Source organism: Populus euphratica, unplaced genomic scaffold (genome assembly GCF_000495115.2).
Source record: "Populus euphratica unplaced genomic scaffold, PopEup_1.0 scaffold31.1, whole genome shotgun sequence".
NCBI lineage: Eukaryota > Viridiplantae > Streptophyta > Magnoliopsida > Malpighiales > Salicaceae > Populus > Populus euphratica.
In genome coordinates, this window is record NW_011499850.1 from 3827503 (window position 1) to 3851701 (window position 24199).

At 30.8% G+C, this 24199-nt stretch overlaps 1 protein-coding gene across 1 annotated transcript; it reads left to right on the forward strand.

The window, feature by feature from the left end:
* The first annotated feature begins 15369 nt into the window (after positions 1–15369).
* On the forward strand, positions 15370–19228 carry LOC105121259 (probable alpha,alpha-trehalose-phosphate synthase [UDP-forming] 11). Its single transcript, XM_011019823.1, has 3 exons — positions 15370–17566; positions 17655–17928; positions 18667–19228. Exons 1-3 carry the CDS (start codon positions 15609–15611, stop codon positions 18973–18975), a joined length of 2541 nt encoding a protein of 846 aa, XP_011018125.1. The 5' UTR covers positions 15370–15608; the 3' UTR covers positions 18976–19228.
* The last annotated feature ends 4971 nt before the right edge of the window (positions 19229–24199 follow it).

The following is a 24199-nucleotide window of genomic DNA, read 5'->3' on the forward strand; positions in this document are numbered from 1 at the left end:
TGCCATATCTTAGATACAGTCTCTTACTCTACCTAGTTTTTGTGCAACTATACTTATGGCTATGCATCCAGTTCATTGACTAAATATGTCCTTAGCAAGGAAAACCATTACTCTTAGCTATAGCTCAAAAGGATAATGTATTTCTTTCTTATACATTGTATTCCGATGATAAAATTGAGATTATTGGTAAGGGTATGGTGTCAATTTCTTTGGTTTGAAATGAAAAACCCGATTTATTAGTATGTCGCTTTGGAAGGAATGAGCATTACAAGGAAGTTTTTGGCTTATAGCTCATCGAGCACAATTTCTAAAGGTAATGTATTCATTGACACAACCGCACCGCCAATAATATTACCTAAAGATTTCTACAATCGATTGGAACAAAAGGTGAAGAACTTAATTCTGGTGACACCATATCGAGATCCAAGCTAGGACACAACTTTGTTATAAAAGCCAAAATAATATTATTAATAGTCTATTTTGATAGAGGAGCTCGAGTGCCAACTATCACCTTTATTTCACTGAAGCAACATGTGTTTTGTTTTACAATGACTATAATAGATGCCTTCATGCTCGTGGCCTGCTTTGCTCATGGTTGGGAGAGCTTCATTTTTTTCAGACCAAGAACATCATATGTGATGTCAGAGAGCATGCTCGCTGGTGGCATATTTGGTGACTTTGCTCAAAGCAATTTTAGGATTGGTTTTAACCTGGATTGACAGACTGTATCCTTTAAACAAGTGGATTGCACTGAAAAGTAGCATTTTATTTTATATTATTTTAACCTATTTTTTTATGTTTGTGTCTTTTATGTTGTGTTATTTTATGTCTGTAGATTAAACATTTCAAATTATCTGGTAATAGATTGTTGTGTTACATTGTTAGTAAAGTTATGAACCTTTATTCTAGAAATTTTAGAAATAGATGCTTTGAAAATATATATGCAGTAGAGAATGAAAATTGTAAATCTTTTATTCTGAAAGTCTCATGGTATATTTATAGCTCATGGTCTTGTCCTGTTGTGAAGAAAAGGGTCGGCAACATAAATACCTTAATAGCATTTAATAAGAGATAAATATTTCTTACATCTATATTACTATTTGATGGAAATATGGTGGATTTTTGGAGGACTTTTATACATCAAAAAAGATGTAGGGAGATTAGAGTTTCAAATATTAAATGTAATTAAACCTATGAAAGATGAGTTCTTCCCTGACGTTAGACCCAAGAGAGGATAGTCATTCACTTGGGCGAGCAAAGAAAAAATGGTCGTTGTCTTAACCTTGGTTAATTGTGAAGTCCATATGTCTTGAGTCTAGCATGTTTACAAGACCCCCGTTGTCTTGAACTTAGCAGAATGTCAAATCCAAGTGCCTTTGTCAGATCCATGTTACCTTGGACTTAGCTAATTGTCAAGTCCATCTATTTTGGACTGGGTGAAATGTCAAGTTCAAGTGTCTTGAGTCTAGCATGTTTTTTAGATCCGCGTTACCTTGAATTTGGCTGGCTACTAAGTTTAAGTGCATTTGGTTTGGTTGATTGTCAAATTTATATGTTTTAAACTTTGAGGAATGTCAAGTCCAAGTGCCTTGAATCTAGCATGTTTGTCAAACTCGTATTACCTTGAACTTGGCTGACAATCAAATCCAAATACCTTGGGTATGTCTTGTTTGTTAGACCCACGTTATCTTAAACTTAGCTGACTGTCAAATTCAAATTTCAAGCTTGGTATACCACCAATCCCAAAAAGCATCTAGGTGTGGCTGGTGCCAGACCTAGCATGCTTGAAGCATGTCACCCTACCAACCCCTAAGTGGCTGGACTTAGCACACTGTCAAACACCTACTTGAAGCATGCTCATTCCCTTAAATATGCCCAATGAAAAAATGTTATAAGGGTTTTCTAAGCTCATTAAAAATAGATTTATCAAAAAACTTTTCTTGTTGGATGAACATGATACTTCTTTAAGATCTATACAAGCTCATATCTAATTTACTTAAAATAAAATAATTTAGAGTAATTAATTTTAAAAAATTTAAGTTAGTAACTTTATAATTTAATATTAGTTAATTATTGAACTCAAAATAAAACAAGAATAATTGAATTTAGTTAAGTTTAAAATATTTAAGATTATTTTTTAAGTTTAAACAAAAATAAAAATTCTTTCATTTTTAATAGCATAAATTCATTTTATTTTTCAAAGTGGAAGCTAACATGTTTTAAACTACTTTTCTACTAGTTTTTTTTTTTTTATGAACCTTGTGTTTTGCTAGCTCTTCTTAATGGAGATGCACTTAATTTTCTTTTTCCATTCAATAAATTTTAAAAAGAAGTTGACCATTTATTGAAAAATAAAGTAGCAAGAATATCATTATTAAATGGAAAAATATAATTGAAGTTGATTTCATCTTTCGAAAAAGGAGAGATTATTATGCTAATATAATTGCCATATAAAATCATGAATCAATCAATATGTTTTTTAAAAAATCATTAATTTAGAAGATGATATTTTGAATGTGAATCTTTTTGCATTAAATAGCACAATCATATTCATGAATTTTTATATTTATCTTCTCACTCATTTATAAGTGTTGGAATAACATCTCCATTTAAATCAATTATAGTGAGTTTAATAGAACCTTTCTCCATAATATCACATATATAACTTAATATAAATTGACTCAAGAAAAATTTACATTTTAGTTGTCCAATAAGTAAAAAAAAAATTCTTTAAAGAAAGAAACCTTAGTTAAACTTTGGTATCAATTAAAAGACTAGAATAACCTAAAATATGAGTGAATTGTGGCTAAATTAAACTTTAAAAACTTTAATAATCACCGCAATGATTTTTAGCAACACAATACACAATTAATCAATCCACTTTTACAATGCTAGTGAGAAAGAGAGAGATATTAATTTTTATACCGATTTAAATGATTGTCTACTTTATTTTTTAAACCTTTATTCAAGTATTAACTATCAAATAATAGCCTTTTTAATAGGTGAGATTGTATCAATTACACTAATATTTTTTTGTGATAGAGATTATAAAACCTTACATAATCTATTTTTAAGAATCAAGATTTAAGCTCCACTTCTAACAAATTAATTTTGAATGTTAAAATTGAGGGGGAAAAAAGTTAAATTTATGAGATTGTATATAATTCAATAAAAAAATAAAAATAAAAATTAAGAAGCGAGATTGTATATAATTTAATAAAAAAATAAAAATAAAAATTAAGAAGCATAATTTCCAAAAGAATCTAAATATATTAAATGATGAAATTTTTTAAAAAATAAATAAATAAAAGATTGAGTTGATGAACAATAAAATTAAAAAATATATATATTAATAAAAAATTCAAAATATTATTCAAATAAATAATATTTTGTGAGTATAGATACAATAATTTAGCAATATTTTTGGTGTTTTGTTAACAAGTGAAGTACTATCGAATTTAAAGCTTTTTAAGCATTTAGACCCTTAAACAGTAGCAAGTTGCTCTGTGGATGGCTCCTGGCAAATTGCTACGACTGCGAGACTCTTCCGGACTCGGGATCGTCCCAGATCAAACGAGGCAGTTCCAGCACGAAAGAAGTCCATTGATTGAGGAACTAAGATTGCCATAATAACGATGAGCCATCTGTGATTTTTTGGAGGTTTTTCATAATTATGGCTTAACAATGGTGGTCCATTTCTCTTTAAGCTTAGAGCCCAAGGCCTTATGTTTCTAGGCTTTCACTGCCGCTTCTTGTAAATTTCCTTGTATTAAAGCTCCTGCAGAGCTTTGCAAGCAAAGGCTAGCTAGGAGAGTGGAATCAAACCCTAAGTTTCCATCTCCTCCAGCCATGCAGCTTTATGATGGACATTAGATTTCCCAACTTGTGCTAGTGTTCCACCAACATTCAACAACATGATGGTTGAGCTTTCAAGCAACTGCAGGCCTCTTTTATTTATTTATTTTGAGTAAATTGCAAGGCTAGCAGCTGCTGTATTATTATAGGTTGTGTAAGATATTTAGCACTTGTAGAGAGTGAATATTATGGGTTACGCAATCAAGATCCAATGGCCACTTCGCAATACCATAGTCTATAAAGGTTATATCCAATGCGTGCTGCGTTTAGTTTTCATAATGGGCAAAACACAAGTCCAGTTTCAATGTTCCAAAAGAACTTGTTGAAGTTTTTGTTTATTACAGAAACATGTGTGATCTGCATCATAAAAATCGATGTTGGAGCTACTTTGATGTGTCATGGCGTCTTGAGGAACAGCCTATTTGTTCTGTATTTTAAAAATATTCAAAAATAATAATTTTTTTCATTTTAAATTAATTTAATTTTTGAATTTTCAAATTCATTTCAAATTAATTTAATTTTTGAATTTTCAAATTGTTTTGATATGCTGGTATTAAAAATAATTTTTTAATATATATGTTATTTTTATGTTTTTTCAAAGAAAAAATACTTCGAAATAAAACCATTAACATATTACCAAATCAAAATCGTAAGTCTTGCCTTGGCGTTCAATAGTCTTCATTTTTCTTAAAAATTTGTATCCTTAAGGAATTGACTTGCCTCGCATTTTGCTGATATGACTAGGCATGAAATTTCCTTTTATATAACTTGTGATTGTGGTTTCTCCAAAACTACACGAAGTAAATGCAAACTAACTTCCTACGGAGGTCTTTAATTATTAAAAAAAAAAACTAGAAGCAGTGATAAGAAGTGGTTCAACCCTAAAATATATTGATAAGAACAGGAGCTCTCAACTTTCAACTGCCTGTTTTGATAGTTTTAGCATAAATAGCAGGATTAAAAGAATAAGTCATAGATGTTGTTGATGAACATTCAAGTATCCAACTGCCAATCTAGATATAGGATCGGTGCCAAACTGGGAGGAATTGATACCCTAATCCAAACCCTAAAGTTGAGAGTTCCTATTATCCACATCCTACTAACTTAGGTCCAGCTATAAAACAAGCTCAAGGGCACATGTTGAGAGATGATAAAAGGGATCTGATCTTGGTAGAGAACAGGAACCAAGAAATAATGGCTATTCATTCTCTCATGGTAACCAGCAACATTTTACAACGACCTTTCTCCTTACTTAACCTAGATTTTAACCAAAGTAAAACTTGATTATTCCTCCTCCTGTTGGGTTCAGAAAATAGAAAGTCAATATTAAAAAAAGACTGAAATTGAAGCTGCAGGTGACCAAATGGGAACAGCTTCCTAGGAAGGAACCTTATTCAATCAACGTTCAACAATCAACAAATACACGGGTTGGAGCAGACAGATACTATCATCATAAGCTATTTAAGGACTTGGAAATTTCGCGTCAATGGTTAGACCAATGAGTAAAGTTGAGACCCACATTTATATTTTTATGGTAAAACAGACCCACATCTTTTTTGCAAACTTGGCTAATGACAGCCATCCATTCAAACTTAAGCAGCCGAGCCTTCCCCTTATCCAATCTTCGGCCAAATCCTGGTGGGGCTCATGTCAATTCAACTCTTCATATATATGCACCCGAAAAAGGAGACTTGCCTTGGTATATCAAATGGAGGACTCGTACCCAACCGTGCCTAATCACAAGTCATGTCGAATGTGGCATCTAACCATTGGTTTTGCAGATTGACCAAAAGTTCTTAGTACTATATATAATCCCTGCTTAATACGTTAAGGATCAAGGAAGGAATAACTTTTGGAAGTTTGTTCGGCAATTGCGTGTGGTTTTGGATTCAAAGAACATTCAACGTTTCATCGAGCCGAGAGATCAATTCTCGAGTTCACATGGATTTCGAAGGGAAAATCAGATGGGAGACAACTTGGACTAAGCTGGCCTTAGGGCTCCACCAGAAACATTTCCCACTCCGTACTTCGGCCATCCATTAGGATCTAGGCACATATCCATGTGATTAATTTATACCAAAAAGGTGAGCAAGCAAATATGGTAGATATCGCTTATTACAAATCAATTTATGTCTCCCACATGCCATGTTTTCGAAACCCATAATTACGGTGACATGTTAACCAACATTTATTGCTATGGATATCGATCTCATGCTGCGCTTAATGGAGATGAATGTATATTTCTTGTCATCCATATGATATTTTAACATTGTTCGAGAATTTAATGGATGGCAAAGAAGACCGGGTAAAAACCTAATCTGGATAAATATGGGTGTTCTTCCTCTGTTTTTAGTGTAAATATAAGTTTTATAGAACAAACATGTTTATTTAATCTTATTTTTAACTGAGTTTTCTTTATAAATACAAAAATTCTTTTTTAATGTATGATTATTATTGCACTATTATATTGCAAATCCTATTATAATTATTTAATCTATAATTATTGTTACTTGATAAATAATTATTAATTATGATTAGTGTCTTTAAGAACTAGGCTCTTTCAGTTTAAGTTGGGTAGCTGATGTATTCCTTATAAAGTGTATATTGTAAGTGATTAGCAAATAATAAATAAGAAAATCAATACTATATACATGATTTCTGAATCTTTTTAAAGACAAAAAAAAATTCTAATTAAATCAGGTATCATATGGATATTTAGATTTTGTTTTGTTTTATATTGTGATAATAGTTGATTTTTAAAATATTTTTGGTACGAAAACATATCAAAATAATTTTTAAAAAAATTTATTTTTAATATTTAATCCATTATGTGATAATAGTTGATTTTTAAAATATTTTTGGTATGAAAACACATCAAAATAATTTTTTTAAAAATTTATTTTTAATATTTAATCCATTAAAATAATTTAAAAACAAAATTTTAAAATTTAAAATAAAAAATTAATTTAATTTAATTTTTTTTAATTACTATTAGAAAAAGTCATCCCAGTCCAAATCATTGTCTGCTGGATAATTGAGGTTGCTGACAGCAGTTGCGAATTATGGTCATCCTATAGGTGTCTCTTTGAAGTTTGTGATCCATAACGATGTCGGTCCAAAGTAGAAAGCCATATCGTAATGGAGTCTAACAAGAAAAACATCACATCCTCAAAAGTGTGGTGTAAACTTGGAGAATTGCTCTTCCTGTTTGGCCTAGAGCTAGGGTTTGCTTTCACTAATGTCAAACATCTCATTTTTTCTTCTTAGATCACTTATTGTGGTTTCCAATTTCAATTCACTGTTTTGGATTGTACTCCCTTGAATTTCAGTTGGATTTTTCTCAAATTTTATTTTTCTTTATTGGATATTGAGGGTGATGGCATAACTCATAAAAAAAAAAAAAAAACCTTGCATTAGTAAAGAGTCATCCATATTTATTTTTTATATTTTGTTCATCAATTAATCTATTGGGTTTTTGGGATCGGGTAGTTCTATTTAGGGCATAATAATCAAATAAATTATTAGATGCTTGTAGATTTACATATATAATCCTTACTTGTACACATAATTACGACGGAAACAAACCTAATTTAATGCAATCGTTTTTCTTCATCTGAATGAACATGCATTATTTAAAGTCTTAAGGAAGGAGAAAAGTCGATGTGTCCAATCTTGCAATTAATGAACAAAAATTATCTTCCTAGAAAACTAGCGATACACATTATCGAGACTCGTATATTTGTGTGTGTGTGTGTGTGTAAACACGAACCCTTTTTGGGATGATGAACTGGGTCATTTTGTCCCGCTACTTTTCAAGCATGCTTAAAAAATAAAATTATATTTTTAACGAGAAATTTAATTTCCCATTTAAAACTAACTATTTTACATTAAAATCATTGAATCAAATTTCTATATATGATCAAGAGAGAATTGAAAAAATTAATATCATTATTATTAAAAGCATGTCAACTTAATAACCTATCAATTAATTAAGAATGTAGTCCGAGTTAGGTTTTTTTATAGAATTTAAAAAATTTAACAGATGAATTTGCAATCTGATTAAAATATAAATGAATCTAATTTAGTTTTTTAAAAAATAAAAATGAAGTGATGTTGTTTTAATCTTTTTTAAAAATTCTTAAAATAATATTAATTTTTTTACTAATCTACTCAAATTGACCCACTCTATATTGATGATCTACATTATACTTTGATCCGAATTTCATAAGCATGGTTAGTATAGGTCTATATCATATAAAATTTCCTTACAGATGACCCCTCATTGGAGCCGTCATTTGTTTTTGTTAAAAAAAAAACCGATATCCCTTGTCGGCTGTCTTATATCTAACATCTAAGGGACTTGGATTTACAACAACTGGTGACACAAAATCAACAAACACCAAAGACCAAAAGGAATTAAACTAATAATATTCTCGGATAGAAGCATCAGGGAGAGGGGAACAAAGATTAGAAGCAAGACTTTTGTTCAGATCCTTTTCTAAGAACCGCTGTCGTAGTTTGATAAATGTATGTGAAGAAGATCATCTAAATATATATGATCACACACTCTCCAAATTAGTCTTCTTATATATTCTAATGCTTATATCGACAATGCTTCGGATATATATATATATATATATATATATGGGAACGATTAAGACTCTGCATACAAACAATTATATGCAAAAAAAAATTGATTCAAATTATTAACGTGACTGTTGTTTTTATTTACAATGAGATATGAATCCGTAGTTTATATGTTTAATTTTTTCCCCCTAGGCAAATAGATGATTATACTTTCTAGACACAATTTTCTTAGATAAGCATGGAAGCATGTTCTCTCTCGACATGGACTAAGAAACAAGGTCTCCATAATATGCGCACCATATGTCCCACCACCAGAGTTTAAACAAAGCTAGACACAACTGTTTGTCAGCTACCTTGTATAAAAGAAAAGAGGAGAAGCACTATGGGACGCACGAAAGACAAAAAGACAAAAATGGATTGTGTTTTAGGTAACCATAGAGATAAAGACGGGAAGGGAGAGGGGAGGGGAGCAAGAGGATAAGAAATACGATTGGATTAACTCATATATATATATATATATATATCTGAACTGAATCAAAATGGTTAATTAAGGGCCATTAATTGCTATTGTCCAACCAATGACATCTTCTTTGATTCTATCAAGAACTTTTCTAATCAAATAGAAAGCCATATTGTTTTCGTTTGAGTTAGAACTTGGAGATAGTTATTAAAAGTTATTAATCCAGCTAGTAGATGTATAAATAATTCTTTTTATTTAAAGTTTGTATAGAGTTTTTGTGCTGTGTTTTGACTATTATACCGTGCTATGTCTTGGTTATTGTGCTGGATTGTGTTCTTTGATGTTATGTCGTGGAATAAAAGTGGTTTTTAATGTAGTTAAGTAATATTTAAAGATATAAATTTAGTGATAAGAATTGTGACTAAATTTATATCATTAAATCACAATGAGCAGGGTTTGATTTAGTAATAAGAATTGTGACATGTTAATGTTAATTATAAGAATACGTAAACTGTAAACTATTCTGCAAGTTGGTCAGAATATTTATGTTTAAAAAAAAATATAAAGAATTGTAACCTGTTAAATATATTTAACTTATATATTTATATTAAATATATTTTATTTTGTGAAATGATAATGAGCATACAGGTGATGAAAGATTTAATTAAAGGATTGATAATGGTAAGAATATCATGTTTATGATTATTTTTTAAAATATTTTTGTTGGAAATATATTTTAAAATTTTATTTTTTAAATTATTTTCATATTAATATGATGTAAAATAATTTTTAAAAAAAAAATTAAATTTTTAAAAACCAACGCGAGTTGAAGTTTTAACACCCACGACAGAGACTTAACGCCAATCCACGGTTGATTTAAAGCTTCTGTTTATTCCCTAGGGCCAAATTAATTAAATCCTCGGTCAATAAAAAAAAATCCTGGAGTGGGCCCTATGGCTCTACCGTAGATATACCAAACCTCACATAAGCAAGATGCCCCTCACGTCCACGTTTTGATTTTTTTTAAAAAAATAACCCCACGGCGTTTCTCTCAGGGCGGTCTTTGTAGATAATGTGGGCCCCGTCACTAATGATTCCACGAGGCCGATGAGTGGGCCCCAAAAAAATCGTTTTGGATAGCAATCTAAAACGGTAGTGAAAACTGGGGGAAAGGTGTCGATTCTGACAGGAAGGGTGAGTGCCACAGAGGCTCATCCTCGTCGTACCATTGCTTACTGTTCTCGTGTTCGTGTCGTTTTTAGAGATACCTTCTCAAAGTTCTGGAATGAGTTTAATGGGAAGCCCGTGATATTCTCTCGGGTTTTGATAATTTTTGTGTTTTAAAAATGTTTTTTTATTTATTTTAAAATTATTTTAATGTATTGTTATTAAAAATAATTTTTAAAAAATAAAAAATATTATTAATATATATTTTTATATATAATATTATTTGAAAATTCACTGAAACTATATTACTAAACAAATTTTTAGCCTTATTTTTTTTATTTTTTTTTAATTCATATTATTTCTTTATAATTTTTTAAAAATAAAAAATATCATTAATATATATATATATTTATATAAAATATTATTTGAAAAGTAACTATAATTATATTATTAAATAAATTCTTAGCCTAATTTCTTTTATTTTTATTTTGTTTCCAGTTCCTGCTACTTCTTTCTTGTTTTCAGAATTAATAAACGGATATTTTACATGTTTTTATCATAATTGTGAACTAGATTCAAATATGGAGGTATAACCTTTTTTTCAAATACTTTTCAAGCCGGACAAGATCATTTCCAATAAAATACTAGAAAAGCTAAAACACAGTTATTTTAAACAAAAATTTAAAAAATATTTCTTTGTGCTGGCCCATCTAAATAAATCTATGGATTAACCCACAAGATCGTGTCTTGTTTGGAATTAAAAAAAAAAAACTAAATTAATAATTAATAATTTATTGGTCAAAAAACAACAATGAACATTATCCGATATTAAATTTGTTGTACTGTATACTAGAATTATTCTTTCATGGGCGCCTGATAAATGCATACGATTAGGTGCGATCTTCTTGTCCTCGTAAAAGTATCGGTTTCTTTATTCAAAATCAAACTCCAACCGTACATGCGTTAATAGATTGATAATAAATTATCGGCACCTGTTACGCTAAGAATAAAATAAATAAAAAATATATTATCATCCAAATTATGAGATCAATCCAACCTACATGATTTGAATTTAAAATAAAAATAAAAAAAAATAATTCAACCTTATTATCCAATCAGAAAAATACATAATTTCTACCCAAAAAATAAGAACATAAGCTAACATTAAATATGTATATATGTATGATACTATCTTTTCAAACTAATTATTGTAATATTTGAAAGTTATAATATTTGAAAGTGTAATAGTTGTTGTTTTTAAAATGTTTTTATTTTAAAATATATTAAAATAATAATTTTTTTATTTTTAAAAATTATTTTTAATATTAGTATGTTAAAATAAATTAAAAATATATTAATTTTAAAAAAATTAAAAACTCTTTCCGACCACAGTAACAAAGACTGCTTGCATAACGGCAAATTAATAACATCGTCAGGTTAATAATTTAGGGGTGAAAAGTAACGGACAAATGTAAGGCAGGCGTGACATTGTATTTAAATAATTTTTTTATACAGTGAGGCGATCCAGTGTAAAAGTCCATGGTTGTACGGTAGACGTGTGCAGCACTGAGTGAGATGGACGCAATAGAGCCGTTGATCTAACCAATAAAAAAAAAAGCAGGACAAAAGGAGTAACCATCCGTGACTTCTGGGGCTGCTCTTTTAGATCTCAGACCACTCGGACCCGCCACGTTTCTTTTGTAAGAACCCAGATGGCAGAGTCATCAAGAGAGAAAAAGCCCTCCTCTCTTTCTTGAGTTTTCGCATAGGAAAAAAGGGGAATTCATCGGGTAAACTACATGTTAGTACCTAAAGACTAAAACAATGGTATATTGGTCCCTAATGTGAACTGCCTGGAGGTGGGAATTTGGAAATTATGAAACGATGGGGTGAGAATTGAGAGATAGAGAAGATGACAGGAGGTGACCTTTATTATATAAAACAAAGCTCATCATGCCTCCCATCAAAATTTAAATATAAAAAGACAAGTATGATGATTCGGTTTCTGTAATTTATATTAATTTGGTAATAATTTTCTGGAACTTCAGATGCGGACATTCACCTCTGGACAACTGGTCATTGGATAGATAACAAAAGTTAAAGATAAATCCCACTCTTTTATTAAAAAAAAATGAATTTTTTTTCATTTTTTCCTCGTTTTTTTTTTTTTTTTTTTTTGCTTCCGATCCATGTTTGTGATTTGCAGGGAGCCTTATATGTTCTGGAACATGCATGGTCTTCGTGGTTTGTATGGTGCTTGTGTGAACAAGGGTTTATATATTATTGGATTTTAAATCCATCTTGTATATAAATATTTTATTTTTCTTATTTTCTTTAACATAAGATATTCATTCCTCACCTATACATCTAATAATGGTTATATTACATTAAAGAAAAAAATAAAAACTTCAATTTGCTATTACATTTTGAAATGCTAATAGTAATTTTATATTGAATGGGCTAACTCCAACTTTTCAAAAAATATTAGGATATTATCCATAAATGTTAAAGCAAGGTAAATCAAAGAGAATTTGCTTTCATTGTTCGCTAGATAGTGAAAGCTCAGTCTAATATCTTGATTTTTAGAATTTTTATGTTTGATCCTTGTTTATTGGATAGTGAAAACTTAGTCTGGTATCTCATGATTACATGACCATACAAACCACAATCAAAATTAAAAATTAATTCTAAAAAATTGAAAGAGATCTAATAGGAGTGTAACACAATAAAAACATATCATAGAACACTAATAATATTGAAATGAAATCGAATAGCACCACAAAATGAGTTAATCTTTGATAAGAAAATTCAATTATTTCAAGAACTAAAAAATACAAGAATTTATCTCATATATTAAATTGAAAAGTTTAGGATTATTATTGATCAAAAGGTTGTTGAAACTCAGGTTTACAAGATTTTAAATACTCGTGTAAAATTAAGCATAATAAATCTCCCTCTTGTAGGTTGAATTGACCCACTTCTAAAGCTGTCTTAAACTATAAATGAAAATAAAATATTAATTAAACTCAAACAAGCCGTAAAATAATAAAAATAAAAATTATAAGTTAATCTCCATGCTGTTGTGAGAAAAATGCAAGTTTGATATAAGGCTTTTTTATAGCCTATAATGATGCCGAATCATCCTAAAAATTAATCTATCATTAAACAACATCAATCCTTTTTTTCTTATGCAATTTGGATGAATAAAAAATCACTGTAAAAAAAGATTTTGAAATATTAAGCAATTCTTAATATGTTTAGAAATTGCATTGCAACCCATTAACATATCCTTATAAAATTAAAAAATTTTCAAAATAAATGTTACATCATTGTAGAAAAATGATCTTTACCAAGTATGAAGTTCATAAGTTAAAAGAAAATAAATAATAAAATTTGTGCAACCTGTTTCGATATATATTGCAAGTCCTTCATATGCTCCGATTCATATAAAATTTTATCCCAACATGGAAAAATATATCTAAAATCTTCTAGTAAATTTCAGTTTGATCCAATAATTTGATTTTGATTTATGCTCAATGATATAAATTGATTTGTAAGAAATTTTATATTAAAATTTGAATCTAGCCTTACCTAGATCATATTAAATTATATATGAACCTAATATATATTTTTTTAAATAAAATACTTGTGAATATTTTATAAGAATAAAATATTTATCTATTTTAATTTTATTATCATTATTTTTTATATTATTTTATCAAATCAATTATTCTTTAGTTTTTCATACATCCACTGAAGAATTATTGAATCATGATTTTTTATATTTTTATTGAAACTATCTTTTAAAATTGTGATATGTTTTTTTTTTAAGTTAATATTTCTAGAATAAAAAGAGACCGTAAAATAAATACACGGAAAAAAATAAATTTTGATTGAAGAGACCCGTCTTCTTTAATTAAATTCTTGGAAGTTTTTTCAAATATTTATTTAAATTTTGTTTAATTTTTATTCAAAAAATAAAAGAACATGTTTCTCAAAACAAGAAAATACATAAACCAAAAAAAATGTAATTTTGAAAAAAAATACATTTTTTAAAATTTAAATTAACTTTTAAAAATATATATTCTAATTATCATAAAATTAGATAAAAAATTCAAAAAATGGGTAAATTTATTGGAGCTCATATTTCAAATTATGGATTTGATGAGATAAGCTTATATATCCTGCACCATTTAATATCTCGTTATTTTAATATTAAAAAAATAATATTCTTAAAGAAAAAAACAACTCCCTAACAACTACCTAACAAGTCGACGAGTATCATAATTTAATTTGAAATTCAAAATAAGTAAAAATCAAGATTAAAAGTTTTCGGCTAAACATGTTTTCTTTTTTCAGCGGTGGCGTAGCGCGACGCGCTACCAGTGACGTAAGAATAAGTACGGAAAATAATTTGCGAGCGTTCGAAGGAGGCGTCTGTACACGTGCCAACCGTGTGGAGGCAGTAGATATCCACCTGCTTCCTACTAATTCACCGTCCATGACCGAGTAAGCCTATCTTAGCTGTAAAGCTGAACCACACACGTGTTACCGTTTCGTTGCCTTGGTATAATTTTCTTTCTATTATTTATTACCCCTTGATCCACGCAATTTATTTACAGTTATTTCCGTCAATAAATAAAACAAATAATGGTCTTTCCTGATTTAGGCTAACCCACAAGATAAGCTTTCTGGTGTCTACCAAAACCATTAATTGCTGTGATCTTATCCTCTTAGAATAATCAACGCCATGCCTTCAACAATAGACTCAATATTGAATAAAAGATTATAATTATATATAAAAAAAGACATCCCTTTTGCATCATAATAAATAAATTTTATCTAAACCCGGAGTATGAGGTAAATTTTATAAAGATGTTTTTATTTTTGTGTTTAAAAAATTACTTTTATTTAAATTAATTTTTTATTATGATTTTTAATTTTTTTGATATGTTTGTGATAACTTTTTTTAAAAAAATAAAAAAAATATTATTTTAAGATATCTTAAAAACAAGCACTTGCCCGAACTATTTTTTAAGCGTGAAAGATTTGTGGGTGCTCGCAGTTAAATTAAATCACGTGCTCTCTTTATTTATTTGCCATTTCAGGAACCCGCAGGGCCAGAAAGTAACCGGCTATTATCGGTAAACAGATGCAAAGACAAGGCGATAGTCAGCTACTGTGCAGTACTAAACAGTCGCCAGTAGACCCCACCATAAAAAACCCTCAAAAATCAAATATCGACCGTCCAATCCACCTCATTGTTCACAGACGTATAAATACACCCTTCAAGCCTGCCTCTTCGTGGTTCTTATCCATCGTTGATTTTCTTTCCAGAATACAGCGCTCTCTTCTCTCTCTTCACTATAATGGAAATTAAATCAATCTGTCCATGTTTTCTCTCTATAATCATTCATACAAATAGAAACCTTCCCCTCTTTCTTTATCTTCATTATCAACCAGCCTAAAACCAGCGTTCTTGGCTTCTCTTTTTTAGCTTTCTTGAATTATTTCTTTGGTTTCTTGATTCGAAAAGAACATGATAACGCAGTCCTGTAAAGACAGCTTGGATATGATTTCGGTTAATGATTTTCGTGGACTGGAACGGATCCCTGCTGTAATGAATGAACTTGGATATGAGGTTGGCGATGAACATGGTCAAGGTCCTGTCGTGTCCAAACAACGAAGGATCATCGTGGCAAATCAGCTGCCAATAAGAGGGTACCGGAATGAAGGAACAAAGGGTTGGTTTTTTGAATTTGACAAGGATAGTCTTGTTTTGCAGTTAAAAGACGGGTTTCCTGCTAATACAGAAGTTTGGTACGTGGGGATGTTAAAGGTTGATGTTGAAAAGGAAGATCAAGAAGAGGTTGCACAATTGATGTATCATAAGTTTAGATGCGTCCCTGTTTTCTTGACTGTTGATCAAAAGAACAAGTATTATCATGGATTTTGTAAGCACTATTTATGGCCTTTGTTTCATTACATGTTGCCTTTGTCGCCTAGTCATGGCGGTGTACGTTTTGATAAGTCGCTTTGGGAGGGTTATATAGTAGCTAATCAATTGTTTGCAAACAAAGTAGCTGAGATTTTTTGGCCTGATAAGGATTCTGTTTGGGTGCATGACTATCATCTTATGGTGTTGCCTAGTATCTTGAGGAATAGGTACACTAGAGTTAAACTTGGCTTCTTTTTGCATAGTCCATTCCCATCATCTGAGATATATAGGACTATACCTGTTAGGGAGCAGATTTTGAGGTCTCTTTTGAACTGTGATCTTATTGGGTTTCATACTTTTGATTATGCTAGGCATTTCTTGTCTTGTTGTAGTAGGTTGCTGGGCATTGATTATCAGTGCAAAAGGGGTTACATTGGTCTTGATTACTGTGGTAAGACTATCAATATTAAGATCTTGCCTGTGGGAATTCATATGGGACAGCTTGAGTCGGATCTGAATATGGAGCAGACTGCTACTTTGGCCAAACAATTGAAGGAGAAATTTGAAGGGAAAGTTGTGATGGTTGGTGTGGATGATCTGGATATGTTTAAAGGTATTAGCTTGAAGTTTTCAGCGATGGGGAGACTTTTGGAAATGCATCCGGAATTGATAGGGAGCGTGGTATTAGTCCAGATTGCTAATCCGGCCAGAAGTCGGGGTAAGGATGTGCAAGAAGTCAGATTTGAGACCAGTGTCATTGCTCAACAGATCAATAATAAATACGGTAAAGAAGGTTATGAGCCAATTGTTTTTATTAATAATCCATTAAGCGCTCTAGAGAAAGCAGCGTACTATACGATATCTGAATGTTGCGTGGTTAATGCTGTTAGGGATGGGATGAATTTGGTTTCATATAAATACACTGTTTGTAGGCAGGGCAGCCCTGTTTTAGACAAGGCATTGGGGATTAATGAATCGGATCAAAGGAAAAGTTTCCTAATTGTGTCAGAATTCATTGGATGCTCACCGTCCCTCAGCGGGGCATATCGTGTCAATCCTTGGGACGTAAATGCTGTGGCTGATGCCATGTATGTGGGTATCCACATGAAGGATGAAGAGAAACATTTGCGCCACGAGAAGCACTATAATTATATTAGCTCTCACGACGTTGCTTTTTGGGCGAGGAGTTTTGATCAGGACCTTGATAGAGCTTGCAAAGAGCATCATCTCAAGAGGTATTACAATGTCGGATTTGGTTTGAATTTCAGAGCTGCTGCTGTGGGAAAAAACTTTAGAATGCTTACGGTGGAAACAATTGTTGCTGCCTATAACAATACAAACAGCCGGTTAATCCTTTTAGACTATGATGGAACTATGAAGCCAAAGTCTGCTGTTGACAAAACACCCAGAAATGAAGTTATTTCAATCCTGAATTGCTTATGCAGCGATCCCAAGAACACTGTTTTCATTGTGAGCGGCAGAGGAAGGGATCCTCTAAGCAAATGGTTCTCTCCATGTGAGAAATTGGGTATTTCAGCTGAGCATGGTTACTTTACTAGGTATAGTCTTTTGTATTTCATTAGCTTATGTGATGCATGGATTTGAGTGTTATCTATTTTAGCTCTTGACGATCCTGTTTACATTTAGGTGGACAAGGGATTCTCAATGGGAGACTTGCTCAGTCGCAATGGATTGTGATTGGAAAAAGACTGTAGAACCCGTCATGGAGGTGTACACAGCGACAACTGATGGGTCTTTCATAGAGCACAAAGAAAGTGCACTAGTTTGGCACTATCAAGACGCGGACCCTGATTTCGGCGGCTGCCAGGCTAAAGAGCTTCTCGATCACTTGGAGAGTGTCCTTGCTAACGAGCCTGTGGTTGTTAAAAGGGGCCGACAGATTGTTGAGGCGAAACCGCAGGTAATGAAACGTATTGAACGATTTTCAATTTAGTAGTTATGGTGCCACCACTAGAGATTTGATATTCTGAAGTGAAAGAGAGAAAGATGTGCTTCTGAATTGCATTAGTCACTGAAGGTCAGATGGAGAAAGAAATTTACTTTATGAATATGAAATTATATGGGCTGTGGTTATTTTGGTACAACTGTATCTGCAGTACATGCAGTTTGTCTAGTGATACAATATGTTACCATGTCTACTGCAAAAAGAAAGAAGTTGCATTGTAGTTTTATCTTTCTATCTTTGCATTTTGCTGTCATTCAATAGGCACCTGCACTTTTAATTGATGTTGAATAAGGTTCGGTTGTTTCATAAATGGGATTCTGAAGTGAAAGAGAGAAAGATGTGTTTCTGAATTGCATTAGTCACTGAAGTTCAGATGGAGAAAGAACTTCTGCTTTATGAATATGAAATTATATGGGCTGTGGTTTTTTGGGACAACTGCAGTACATGCAGTTTGTCTAGTGATAACAATATGTTACTATGTCTACTGCAAAAAGAAAGAAGTTGCATTGTAATTTTATCTTTCTATCTTTGCATATTTGCTGTCATTCAAGAGGCACCTGCACTGTTAATTGATGTTGAGTAAGATTTGGTTGTTTCATAAATGGGAAGTTAGGTTATGATCCTTGACTTCCCATATAAATCTAGAGAAGTTGGGTTATATATCCTTGACCTTTCTTTTTTGGTGACTTTCAGGGAGTAAGCAAAGGTGTAGTTGTTGAAGAACTTATTTCAAGCATGCGAAGTAAGGGCAAGTCACCGGATTTCCTATTCTGCATCGGCGATGACAAGTCAGATGAGGATATGTTCGAGAGCATTGCAAGACTTTTTGACAATCCATCATTGCCACCCATTGCTGAAGTTTTTGCCTGCACTGTCGGTCATAAGCCAAGCAAGGCAAAATACTATCTCGATGATACGCCTGATGTCATCGAGTTGCTTCAAGGCCTTGCTACGGCATCAGTAGGACCAAAGTTTACACATACTCTGGAAGAAGATATCTAAAATGACCATAGGGAAACAGAAAACTAGGAAAACATGGGCCATGAGTTTTGGAGCTTTGGGTTTTACTCCATTTATCTCATCCATGTTAGGAGGGAAGGTGTTGATTTAGGGCTAATCAAATGATACCTCAGGACATGTATAGCACATAACTTACTTTTACAACCACAGGTTCATCTTATAATTCAGTTCTTAAAATTTACAAAGATGAGAGAATCATGTTTTTTCCTTAATTTGAGGTCAAATTTTCGTTTCATGACAGATTGTTTTTTTTTCTTCCTGTCCCTTTCTGGAGATACTCAGCTGTAGATTTGTTTTTTCCTTAATTTGAGGTCAAATTTTCGTTTCATGACAGATTGTCCCCCCCCCCCCCCAATTTTCTGGCGATACAATCTGTGACACAAGAAGAAAACATGTGCAGTCAGCTGTAGATTTCAATTTAATTATCAAATCATGTGATGTCTCTCTCTGTGCTGCAATCATGTTTGATTAATTTTCAGGGATCTTGGATGGATGAATAAATCTGTGAACCATAAAGAAAGCAGGCGTCTGATCTACTACAAAACCTACAGAGAAGCAAACCCTGATTGGTTTTGGCTTGTTTCATCAGCTAGTCTCGCAGCAGGGCTTTAACCACCTGACTTCTTTTCTATCAGCACGAATCGATCCCTTGTCAATAAAGAAGTTCCCATTGCTGCTTGATCCCCGGTGTTATCCGTTTCTGAAAACTACGTTGCATAAACTTCTCAAACAAATTGCTACACGGAAGGAAAGATTATGACGAGAAATTTAGAAAGATCAGTTAACGTTGATGGTGACGCATAAATTGACCTCTTCCATAATTCCAAGGTTGGATAAATATTTAAGACCATGCATTCAGAATTCATAATTTTCCTCGGTTTTGTTGTCCCGAGGACATCATGCCTCTGTGTATCTGAATTATAGACTTATAAGTTTGTATGATTTACTTGTATGCACAGCATTGCATTTTTCCACAACATTACATGACTAGCTTGGCCTTCTTATAGCCAAATCTTACAAAGAGATGGCCTGCATGTAATCGTAAGATTTTGTCCTTGGTCAAGTAGATTATCATTGTCGAAAATCCAAGAGAGCCTCCCACATCATTGTTCCTCATCACATTGAAGTTCAAGAAGCTTCATCTATGTCCAGTTTCGCAGCCTAGTGAAATTAATCAATTAGTTCTATTTTGATTTTGAATTGTGTAATGATTATTCATCAACTTTGGTGTTCTCTGTATTCTTCATCAATCAAATACATTTCTTTGTCAAAGATGGTATATTTGTCAGACGAACACTACCCTGTGTTCTTTGAAAGCCAGATAATATAAACATTTTATTTTCTTTGTTTAACCACTTTGAACAATCAATTTTCTTTTTGCTAATTATTAATGACCGAATATAGACAAATTTTTCGGCCTCATACTTTCATTTCACTCGAGGGCTCTTAACAGTTTTCTCCTTGCATGAAACGTAACTCTTGAATTCTTGATGCAGAGAAATAATGTTTCTTGTTGCTGTCGTAAGGAAATTTGCAAATACATGCCCTTTTATTTATTTATCTGGGATTCAAAGACTGGATTATGCAAATATCTTTCTTTTACACAAGAGAGACCCCCATGGATTAAATCTTCTGCAGTGTCGTGTGCTTGATATCATGGTGAAAGGGGTATTTTATTGGGGCTCAGAGGGCTTCTCAGAGTTCTTCACTATCATAAATCATAAGCCACATTAGTAATTTGTGGCGTGCAGCAGCGCCATGACCGTCTCTGCAGTTTACCAGCAGGAGGTTTGCTTTCTGTATGTTGACCTGATCAAGGTCAATGAAATTGTTTTTTTAAATGCACAAAGTTAATACAAGATACGTGTCTTTAAATTCATTGTAAACCAATATAAAAATACTCTATTATATAATTATATATTAAAAAAAATCACATATAGTAGATACCATATAAAGTGCATGACTGATGGGATTTATTTATTACTATATTCGTGGCCTGCCGCGAGCTGTGCCAAAGAAATTTCTAATGTAAAAAATAACCTCATTACAAAACTATCTACATCCAATAAAATAATTTTATCAAATTATATGATACAAAAACAAAAAAACAGCTACAATAAAAAATAAGGAAACAATCATGATGAAGCAGATAACATTAAAAAATAAGGAAACAATCATGATGACTTACATAAAAAAATAATTTTTTTTTTATAAAATTCAATTCTCAAAAATCTAATACTAAATAATAATTTTTTATAAATAAACAAAATTATAAAATTCAATTCTCAAACAATCTAATACTAAATAATAATTTTTTATAAAAAAATAAAAAAAATAAAAAAACCAATTCAAGTTAGTTTGTTAAACTTGTGACTCGAGTCATGAAGCTGGGATAATATTATAAAAAGCAAAATGAAAAGATTACAATGTGTAATTTCTAAGAATTTAAATATAAAATGACAAAATAAAAGAAGAGTCAATTAACAAAAAGAATAAAAAAAACACCTACAAAATCAGGCAAGACCACCAAACTCGTAACCTAGATTATGTGAACATAATAACCTAGTAGAAGTCAAAACAGGAAAAACTATGAATTTTAATTCTCAAACTAACCCAATATTAAAGTACAAAAATAAAAAATTATTCAATCTTCAAAAAATAATGACCTAAAAAAAAAAATATTTAAGCCACCTGAGCTAACCTGCCAAACTCACGACTTAGGTCATAAGGCTATGATAACCTCTTACAAAGAAAAAAAAAATTATGAAACTCAATTCCAACAAACCCAATGTTAAAGGATAAAATTAAAAAATATTTAAGTCACCTGAGCTAACCTGCTAAACTCACGACTTAGGTTAGAAGGCTATAATAACCTCTTACAAAGAAAAAAAAATTATAAAACTCAATTCCAACAAACTCAATGTTAAAGGATAAAATTAAAAAAGAATTATGTAAAAAAAACCAATATGAACCCGAGTTATCACTTTAAAATTGTAAAAAAAACTAATATGAACCCGAGTTATCACTTTAAAATTATGATTTGGATCATGGAACTAGAATCATCCCATAAAAAAACATTCAATTCCTAATTAATATAATGTTAAATAATAAAATTAAAAAAAATAATCAATTTTAATAAAAGATCTAGAGCAAAAAAAGTAAAAATCAAAATAATAATGACTAAATTTAAAAAAACAAAAACAAAAATGAGAGGACAAATTTATTTTTTTGGCATAGCAATGCGCCATCAACCATCATACATGTCATACCATCCAAAAGAACTCACTATGATGCTTCCAACAAAACCAAGAACGGAGGTAGACACCCATGCCTCTAGAAAGTGATAACTAGCTTCTACACTCTCCAACTAATTTACATTGCCCGTCTACCCTAGCTCATTATAGGTTTTTTACTTTCAATTTTTATCTCTTAACACTTTATTATTTTACATTAATATAATTTTATTTTTTTAATTCAAGCATTGATCAAGTGTCAAATTTTTCTTTCAATGTTATGAGAACCCTATATATAGACAACTAAAACAAATTACCAAATCAAATCCTAAAAAAAAATTTAATATGAAAGGATCAAATTAGAAAAAAAATAGTTGGGTGACAAAAAAAACTTTCATTAATTGTGCAAACCAATCCCTAATTTTAGAAAACAAAAGGGATTGAAGATTTGTTTAATCTTCAATTTCAATTCCTAAATCTCTAATTATTTTACATCATTAAAATTGAATTTAATTTTTTTAAATTGAGCATCGACTGATATAATATTTCCCTGATATCACAAAGTCTTTAGGCATATATATAAGAATCAATTATAAATACCAATCTCCTATCAACACAATATTAAAAAATTAAATAAAAAAAATAAAAACTCAAGCAACTTTCACCATGCAAATCAATAGTACAAGCTCTTAAAGAGCATAATAAAATACTCGATGCCTTTTATTTTTATATTTTAATATAAACAATAGTGTATAGTAGATACCATATACAATACATAATTAATGAGATTTGTTTAATCATAACTACAAATTACACTTGAGATGAATTGAATAGTGATTTGTTCTTTCTTTTTTTGTGTGAAAAAAGAAATGATTATACTACATGCTAACACCAAGTTTAGCTCAACATATTAACTTCAGTAAAACAATCCTAAGATTGTTTTTTAAATAATCTCATTTTATTGTTTTTTTAAACAACCTTAGGTTAATTTTATTAACCAAGATCATTTTTCAAGTTCAGCAGGACTTGTTCTTAAATCTAATGAAAAAACTAAATCGCAAAGATATTAAAACATTATGTTAGTGATGTAATAATGAGTTAAATAGAGGATTTGCAATGTCTGTATTAATTAATGTTGTGTTTTTATTCCTCAAGCAAAGAGGATGGACTCCATCATTCGCTCTTCCCATGAAGCTTGCTGCTTTGCCACTGCAAATACCCTTTCTTTATGAAGGATTTGCCAAATTGCCAACTCATGAAGGGTCCGGTTATGGTAATTGTAATAAAGCATTTAATTATTTCCTTAATTTCGCATTAAAAATGATTGAAACATAAAATCATGGTGGAAACATAGTCTCGTTAATTGCCAACTATTGACAACCGAAGCATGTTCAGGAAACTTACACCAAAGATTTGTAACTTACGCACCAATTGTTGTTATTTTCAATAAAAGAAATTCCAAAAAAATCAGACCAAAAAAAAAAAAAAAGAATACAGGAAAATCCCCTTCCCTTATAATTCCCAAACAGGCAAGCATACTAAGGCAATTTGTTCTTATAAAGAACGTAGAATGGACATGGTTATTATTATTGTTCTTTTTTCAATAAAAAATTGTATTCTTACCATAAAGAAGTGAAAAATTCACTGCTTGCCCTAGGGTGAAAGAAAGAAAGAAATACTAGAAACTATAGTATTTAGTTATTATCTCGTAAAGATATGAAATAATGGAGATAAAAGAGACATGTTTTTTATATTTTTTATATAAAAAAAATACTAGAAACTATAGTATTTAATTATTATCTTGAGAAGATATGAAATAATGGAGATAAAAGAGACATGTCTCTTTTATCTCCATTATTTCATATCTTCTCAAAATAATAATTAAATACTACACTTTCTAGTATTTTTTTTATATAAAAAAAATACTAGAAAGTGTAGTATTTAATTATTATTTTGAGAAGATATGAAATAAT